This window comes from Centroberyx affinis, unplaced genomic scaffold, assembly GCF_046629955.1.
Source record: "Centroberyx affinis isolate AG114_WGS23_722 - 3 ecotype Tasmania unplaced genomic scaffold, CSIRO-AGI_Caff_v1 ptg008313l_1, whole genome shotgun sequence".
Taxonomy (NCBI): Eukaryota; Metazoa; Chordata; class Actinopteri; order Beryciformes; family Berycidae; genus Centroberyx; species Centroberyx affinis.
Window position 1 is genome coordinate 1 of NW_027284130.1, and position 9,135 is coordinate 9,135.

The 9,135-nt window shown below is 42.4% G+C and overlaps 1 protein-coding gene across 1 annotated transcript; it reads left to right on the forward strand.

Moving 5' to 3' along the window:
- The first annotated feature begins 7,083 nt into the window (after positions 1 to 7,083).
- On the forward strand, positions 7,084 to 8,269 carry LOC139640077 (complement C1q-like protein 2). The gene is made up of 2 exons (XM_071514241.1): positions 7,084 to 7,671; positions 8,090 to 8,269. Exons 1-2 carry the CDS (start codon positions 7,087 to 7,089, stop codon positions 8,267 to 8,269), a joined length of 765 nt encoding a protein of 254 aa, XP_071370342.1. The 5' UTR covers positions 7,084 to 7,086.
- Positions 8,270 to 9,135: the final 866 nt, after the last annotated feature.

Sequence of the window (9,135 nt, forward strand, 5' to 3'; positions counted from 1 at the left end):
TATATGTGTATATATATATGTGTGTGTGTGTATATATATATATATATATATATGTATGTACACACACATATATACATATATATATGTGTATATTTACATATATATTTATATCTATATACATATATATATGTACTATATATATATGTATAGAGAGAGAGAGAGAGAGAGAGACTGAAAAAAACAGAAATATCAGGGGGAGGTTTATATTTTATATATCTGGGTTTCAAATCTTCATTTTGGAAAACAAGAAAGTATTATTAATTCCAAAGAAAGACATGAAACGTGAAATTTCTCTGGTGTGGGGGAACAGTGGGCGAAAGAGAGAGAAGAGAAAGAGAGAGAAAGAGAGAAACAGAGAGAGAGAGGGAGAGAGCAAACACTTAGAGCTATTTAGCACTAGTCACGTTTGTCTGTGCCCAGCGCCCTTCAGCTGATTTTTCAAACAGTTTGGAGCCTCTTCTAAACTGACAAGCAGTCTGCTGCATTGAGGGGCCATTCTTCCAGTCTGGCTTCTGAGACTTCCAAAGACAAGAGTGAATAAAAAAAATCCCCGATCCTTCATCACTGTCCGAGCACATTAGAGTCACCTCATCGCTCTGGTTCCTTCAGATTTATCTAAAAGAGCAGAGTGAGAAAAGGCGCTCGCTCAATTACATAATCCTGAATCTCGCAAAAAATTTCTACCTCAGTCCTGTGGCTTCCTTGACGTTCATGAATGGAAAAACTGAAGTTACAGAAGCCAGTTTCCCTACAGATGCAGCCACTTTTCAATTCACACAATTCACATACTTTTGTTGCATTGCTGCTCTGACCCCAGGAGGAATTGCTTGGGAAGTCCAGCAGTCGTAAAGGAATTGCAATACTATTATACATAAGCTATCATTAACTTTTATGATCTGCTTTCAATTCTGCAATGCATGTGTGTATTGTGGTTGGTTGCAGATCTAATATGAAATGAATTACCTAAAAATATTAAGATTAGGGTTCGACTGACAAGTCTTAAAATTTGACCCTTTTCATGCCCATGAAATTTCAAAATTAGTGTTTCCCTGAAATTGTATTCTTATTAGGGTGGAAACTGCATTTATACCATAAAGAGACACTAAAACTCTCCATTAAAACCCAAACCATTTAAGTTTTAGCAGCTCCTTAAGATAAAATAAATGAAATTCAATTTCATTGCAGGTTTAAAAACCTCCATCATATCAGCAGTGGATCACAGTGGAACAGCGGCTGATATTTGATTAAAGGCCAAAATCAGCTCAATATATATCGGTTTGCTTATGTATCATTCTAACCTTAATTATGATATATATGAATTATAAAAACATTGTCAGGAAGTGTGAGAAAATAAAAAGGCTTGGTATGGGCATTCATGATATTGAGAGACAGGAATTTAAATGTTTCCCAAAGGGTTTTGATGTTTGAAGCTTCTGACAATGTAAAATGTCACTATGTACATTTATGACAGCTTAGGGCCTTAAGGTCTACAGTAATAGACATGTGCCTTGGCATGTAGAGAAGGTATATGAATCTAATGAATGAGGCACTTGATAAACAAGCTGCTGCTAGTGTGTCAGTAGCTGGCTGTTGGACCTGAGGCACAGTCGACTATATTTAGAGCATCACCAACAGTGACTAACGCACTAGAAAGGGACACACTCACACATGGGCAGACAGATGCTCATGTGCAAACGCATAGATCCCATACAGGAGGTGATACAGGCAGCAAGGGAAGATTTTATCCCTCTCACATAACCCGAGCTGCACGCCTGCGGTCCTAAAGAGGGCTTCAGGTGACGTAATGCAGCCTCTGGCAGCCATATTGGAGGACAGCTCTTTGGCAACAGTGACTGTGAATAGCTGATTGCATTTCTAAACTTACAACTTGGCCGTCTCAAAATGGTTTTAAAAGACGTGGTCAATTTCTGTGCTGTTTCTGACTGGGAACTGATCGTTTCATCACTGATGCTTGATTTTGTGTTTAATGTCAGCTTGTTAGCTAGCTAATCATAGTATCTGGCCAGCTAAACATTACAGTCTTGCTGTAAACACACCGGATTTCCACACCACTGTAGCTAACATATGTAGGCCTAGTAGAAACTATTAACTAACTTAACTTATAGTGGCTAGAAATTGCATGTTTACATTAACATTACATTATGTCCTTTAGCAGACGCATTTGTCCAAAGCGACTTACAATAAGTACATTTTGTTAACCAGTGTTGTGCAAGTTCACACTTCACAAGAGCTAGCACAAAGTTCAGTTCACACAGATTAAAATGAACTAGTTCACGTTCATATTTCACAATTTTGAACTAAGTCACAGTCCCAAAAAATGAACTGGTCCACGTTCATTCCTTCCGTTTTTTTTAAATGAGCTGCTCCAAGCTATTCTTTTTCAATAAAACCTCCTCCTACCCATCCATCCCCAGCCTCCAATCATTGCCACTGCCCACTTCCCAAACTAAATCAATTAGTGTATACTACTATAGAATCACAGACAGAAATTACTTTTAGATGTGTCGTTTCAAATTCGTTGCCGATGTGGCTGATGTTTGGACTTGTTTTTTCAGACCTGGCGGGCACAATTTGCATAAAAATGTGACATTTTTTCCGTTGGAATCTGTACTGATTGGTTCACTCCTTCAAATATTCATATGAACTGGCTTCAGCAGTACCGGTAGCTGCGTCTGAATTGCCAGTTGCACTAGCCATGCCGGGTGCCGTAAATCCTCGGGTGCCGTAAAACAGTGCGTGAGCGTCCTGCGTCGTTAACTCTCGCAGGAGGTAACGACGCTCACGTTCACGTTCATTAGTTGCAAACGGATATGTTCAGTTCACCGTTCACCAAAAACATGAGCACGTTCAATGAACACGCTCTTTTAGCGCGTTCATGCACAACACTGTTGTTAACAGTAGTCAAACGTATATCACAGTTTTCATCAGCTAAGCCTTCGCTAAATGAGCCTGCTGGCTAGTTAGCTAGCTAACAGTTTGTTCAGGTTAACTAAGTGTTTTGGAGTAGAGACTAAAGACAAAACACTGTGACACAGTTTACTGTGTCACAGTTACCATTTGGAAACAAATCCACCTTATTAGGCTATTCACTTTTTACTTTACTTTTTACTTAGAACTTAGTGAACTGATGTACACTCTCACCACAACAATCTTGTTCAGTATCTATTTTTCGAGCCTGGTTGTTATATAAACTTAGGGACATTTCCTGATATTGAGTTGCAGCCCCTTTTGCACAATCCACATCTCCATTGTCTCAAAGCTTAAAAATCCTTCTACAACATTTGGGTTTGATTTCCGGCCCTGGTCCTTTCTATGTGGAGTTAGCATGTTCTCCCCGTGTTCACATGGGTTTCCTCCCACAGTCCAAAGACATGCGGATCAGGTGGAGTGGAGACTAAACAGGTCAACACTGATAGTTCAACTCAACCACAGACACAAGCACACACACACACACACACACAATGGTACCCAGGTTAACAGGTGATACGGCTACAAATTGCCCAATTTGCACAAAGCTAGCATGATATAACAACACTGTAACCCAGGATTAATAAACATAGCGTCCAGTTGGTAATGGGGATCGAACCCACAACCCTCTGACCATCAAATGGGCTCACTAGCATCAAGGCCAAACTGATGGAAGGTACAGAATCAGCAGAGATAGAAATCATTTTCATCAGTCTTTCCACCCCAAAAAGGAATTGGTTGGAAAATCTACACCTGTGTTGCCTTTTCAACAATTAGAAATTAATGTAATGTAATGGATGCAGTGACCAATTGATTGATATTATAATGGGGACTTAAGTGACATTTTTCTACTGTTGTTTCTGGTGATAAAAGAGAGTAAAAAGTCAAGTTTTAAAGGCTGTTTTTGAATCACAATCATCTTTCATCTTCACCTAGCACTCTGGAAAACGTGCAAAATCTCACACTTCCACTAGTATCCGGATAAACACACACACACACACACACACTGAATATGCATCACTCAATTAAAGAAATCAAGCTGAGAGTGAGAGTCTGTTTTACTTCAACTTTTCTCAAATCCAAAAGGATGCTAATCACCAACATATAATGACTTCATTTGTGCCCAACGGGGAATGTGGTGACACTGTGGGGGCTTCCTTTCTGTCTGAGTGTGTGTGTGTGTGTGTGTGTGTGCGTGCGTGTGCGTATGCATAAACATTACATGTGTGTGCACACTGGTCTGCCCGGGTGTACATGGATTGTGTTCACGCGTCTTCATATGAGATGTGCTCGTGTTTATGTATGAGTGCTCGCATGTGTGTGTGTGTGTGTTTTTGTGTGTGTGTGTGTGTGTGTGTGTGTGTGTGTGGGGCACTCATCAGCGAGGTGGAGGAGCGCCTGGGAATCCACGCGAGCGCTTTGTTAGCCGCTAGCTTAGCCCGCTGAGACAAGGGGATACGAGGGGGGGGAAGTTAAACCCCGGATCTGTGGAGATAAGGATTAGCTGATCCCGACAACAGAAGGCAAGTCGCGGCTCTGTGGCAGATTAGGCGCACGGAGAACGGGTGCCAGACAACTTTAACATCACTCCAACTTTAGAGCCTCTTTCTCATCCGGTGGGGGGGGGGGGGGGGTCTCTTCCTACGGTGGGGGGGGGTCTCTTCCTACGGTGGCCCTGAGGGGCACTGTAGGAAACGACATTTCACAAAACACAACAACATTTCACAAAACACAACAACATTTCACATGTTTTCTGTAATATGTGTAATGTGTTTTGTGAAATGTGTTTTGTGAAATGTTATGTTTTGTGAAATGTTGTTGGGTTTTGTGAAATGTGTTTTGTGAAATGTTGTGTTTTGTGAAATGTGTTTTGTGAAATGTTGTGTTTTGTGAAATGTGGTTGTGTTTTCTGAAATGTCGTGTTTTCTGAAATGTGTTTTCAGAAATGTCGTGTTTTGTGAAATTACGTGTTTTGTGAAATGTGGTTGTGTTTTCTGAAATGTCGTGTTTTGTGAAATGTCGTGTTTTCTGAAATGTTATTGTGTTTTGTGAAATGTTGTTTTGTGAAATGTTGTGTTTTCTAAAATGTCGTGTTTTCTGAAATATCATTGTTTTGTGAAATGTTGTGTTTTGTGAAATGTGTTTTCTGAAATGTCGTGTTTTGTGAAATGACGTGTTATGTGAAATGTCATGTTTTCTGAAATGTTGTTGTGTTTTCTGAAATGTTGTTGTGTTTTGCCCCTCAGGGCCACCATATATTATGTGAAATGTCGTTGTGTTTTGTGAAATGTTGTGTTTTGTGAAATGTTGTTGTGTTTTCTGATATGTTGTTGTGTTTTCTGAAATGTTGTGTTTTCTGAAATGTTGTTGTGTTTTGCCCCTCAGGGCCACCGTACTCTTCCAGCAAGAGTAACCCCCCCACTAAGCACTGAATTAGGGTGAAACCAGATGTAAGGTCTGTCAGGAATCAAGCCGATGAATGTAAGAAAAAATTCGAGGGGTTTCCTCCCTGTGTGGGCCAATTCCCAGCATGCACCTGACAGATGGCAGCTGTGCAGCAGGTGCAGGTTCAATGTCAACCCAAACAAGCATTTTCACAGTAGATATGGGATATGGCAAGGTAAAAAAGTCATACCGAAACAGCTTTGGAACCTGTTTTAGAACTGATAGCAGAAAGTTATTTAAGTACTGAGGTAGCAGCTATTGACGACTACAGACGTCATCTCAACTTTTATTTTCTTTTTATTTTATGTTTTTTGGGCTTTTTGCCTTCATTGTTATAGTCCTGTTATGGTCCTGGGACCCTAACCCTAAGGTCCTGGGTCCTGATTCGAACCCAGGACGTCCTGTTTACGTTGTATGCAGACCACGTAGACCACTGATCCACCCTCAGCTGTCCCTCAACTTTAATTTTGACACTATATTACCGTCATATCAACATCTATTCAAAGTGAAAATGTTGGCTGGGTTTGTTTTCCTTCCATAAGATGAGATTGCTGGCCGACCTCCTGTGGGGTCAGGGGTCAGCCACTTGCTCTGCGGCATTTTCATCCAATCAGAATTGAGCTGCAGGACGCTCTAGCTGCTAATACAGGTGTCAAGAACCGAGACAGCTGTCCTGGGCCCCGAATGAGCCCAAAGAAGACAAAATATGAGTGAAGAGTGATAGGTCAATTATTTATGACAACTATATTTATCTTTGTCAAAGATTTATTTTGTATTTCTTACTGCCCGGCAAAGACTGTCAGTAAAGATTCAATGTGATTTCTTTGTTCAGTACCGACTTTAGTTTTCACCCTGAAAAAATTTCACCCTGATACTATTTTCTGTGTCTCAATTATTTTCAGACGTCATAAGTAAGATTCAGGCATTTTGCCTTATTTTTATGTTGGGCTGTGATGAAGAAACAATGCTGCGTTTTCACAGCGTTGGTGTTACATGTGCCAACCGAGTTAATTTATTCAGTCTTCCCTGTACTCAAAGACATAACTTGCATTAAGATGTTTTTTCTCTAAAGGAAGGAGATAAATGAGGAAATAGCTCGCAGTCTGCCAGAAATTCAATAGGGAGGTTTAAGTGTTAGTAATGCTTCCTGATCCTATTCCCTTGAAGCCATGCAGAGGGATTTATAATTCATACATAAAGATGGCATGATTATTGTTGCAGTCTTAATCCAAATTGCAACAGGCTTTGCCCTGAACTTGTTACGTCAGCGGCTCTTTACTCCCCTCCGTTTGTTGCAGACGAGCAGAAACCGCTGGAAGCCTCTTTCTGCTCGGAGACCCGGCGTGTCCAGCCATGCCAAGACGAATATTTCCCTTGTCAACTCTGTGAAGCGTAGTGATACTGGCACAGCGCTAAACGCCGCAAGGTGAACCAGGCTTGAGGTTAACAACGCGTTTGTGTTTTTTTTCTCTCTCTCTTCCTCTAATCCTGTAATTGAGTGACTCCTTTTTTGGTCCACTCTCTTTTCTGCCGTGCTTTCCAGCGCTCTCTCCACCTTCCACCATTACTTCCCAAAGCAAAACGGACTTTTTAGCGCTTGCTTCTCGGACTCTCCAGAGGAAGAGAATCGTCGCCGCTGTGGTTGGCATCGTCATGGTGTTGGCTCTCATCATCGCCATTCCCCTGCTGGTCCAAACTTCCAAGACCGACGCTCACTACGAGATGATGGGCACCTGTCGGATGATCTGTGATCCTTACAACCCCAAACCGAGCGCCACGGCTCTGGAGGTCATGCAGGACCTGACCGCGATCCCTTCCCCGTCGTTTGTTCAAGGAACTAAAGGCGAGCCGGGTCGGCCGGGGAAACCCGGACCAAGGGGGCCGCCGGGCGAACCGGGTCCGCCCGGTCCGAGAGGACCGCCGGGGGATAGAGGGGACTCTGGAAAGCCGGGGTACCCCGGGGTGACGGCGGGTACAGCGCGGACCGAGACCGGTGGAGAGCCGGGCTCCGCTATCGGTGGGACCAAGATAGCGTTTTATGTGGGTCTGAAAAACCCTCACGAGGGATACGAGGTGCTGCGGTTCGACGACGTTGTCACGAACCTGGGGAACCACTACGACCCGACGACCGGCAAGTTCACATGCCAAGTGTCTGGGATTTACTACTTTACCTATCATGTGCTAATGCGCGGAGGCGACGGGACAAGCATGTGGGCAGACTTATGCAAAAACGGACAGGTAAAATTTCACGTTGTGTTGTCGTTACAGGCGTCGGTTAAACTATGTAATCCTTTTTTATAACGCTGCTGCGCTTTAGTGCCGCGCGTAAATCAGCTCTCCACTGCGGAAAAGAGCAGGTTGGAGCGCAATTACGCACACGAAAGTCCGTCCAAGACTGTGTTTGCTGATACTGGCTCTTAATTTTATCCTCTCAAGTTCAGTAAATTTATAAGCATACTAGATTTATCACTTTATTTATCTGGAAACACGGTGTACATGTCAGAGGTTTTGTGGTTTGATTTGCATCCTCTCTCAGGTTTGGCGTTTAAGTGCGCACACATCTCTGCTCGAGGTTTCTATGAAATCTGTGCTTCTGTAGATTCCTATAGCGCTGGGTATGAGCTCTCTTTTCAAATTTTGCCTCTATGATTTGCAGGTCCGCGCTAGCGCCATAGCCCAGGACGCCGACCAGAACTACGACTACGCCAGCAACAGCGTCGTCCTGCATCTGGACTCCGGCGACGAGATATATGTCAAACTGGACGGCGGCAAGGCGCACGGCGGAAACAACAACAAGTACAGCACGTTTTCCGGTTTCATTTTGTACCCGGACTAATAGGATACTGACTCCATCACAGAAATAGACTTCAATGCGCCAACACTGTCCATTAGACTGACAAGAGGGAGATGCCACACTGCAAAAAAAAATGTCCATCGTAACGGGTCATTTAGTCTCACATTCAGTCTTAAAATCTGATTTTCCTTAAAAAAAATGAAATTTTCTGCCAATAAGGAGTGAGATAACTCCCGTTGTTTCCAATCCAGTTTCACCTGTTTGAGGAATTTTCAAGAAACAAGTGTCAACATCCCAAAGCAAGGCAGAATAAGGCTCCAACTCCACTAGAATCAAGAAAAAGACACATCCAAGAACATTTTTGGAAAGAAACAGATTTTCTTTGGACAAACAAGTGAAATCAGTGTAATTATTATAACCCCAGATCCCCCCCCCCCCCCCCCTTGATTTAAGACTCAATGCTGGATTAAATGCCTTGATACGATGGATATTGTATTTTCAGTGCAGGTGTCGTTGCGTTTTCTGTGTTTCGTGGAGCTGAGGGTGCCGCCATGCCATGACGACCGCCCCTGTATACAGAGGACATTGCTGTGTGATGTGATGCTATGTTTTGCTTGAAAGTGTGTCTGTGTCTCACCGAAGATATATATATATATATCAAGATATATATACATATGTATGTACTTATGTATATATGTATCCAAAAAGAAACAATGCTAAAAATCAATGAAACCCATATAGGCTATAGGCTACTTACACTTAACTGTCCCTGCAGAGTGTTACAAGAAATGTTTCTATGTCTTCGTATTCCAGTATAAACTACGTTGATGAATCAGTTATTTCAATAAATTATGTTTTCTAAGTCGGTGTGGAGTTTTGTCGCTGTCCGCTCGGCCGTGTGGGTGAAG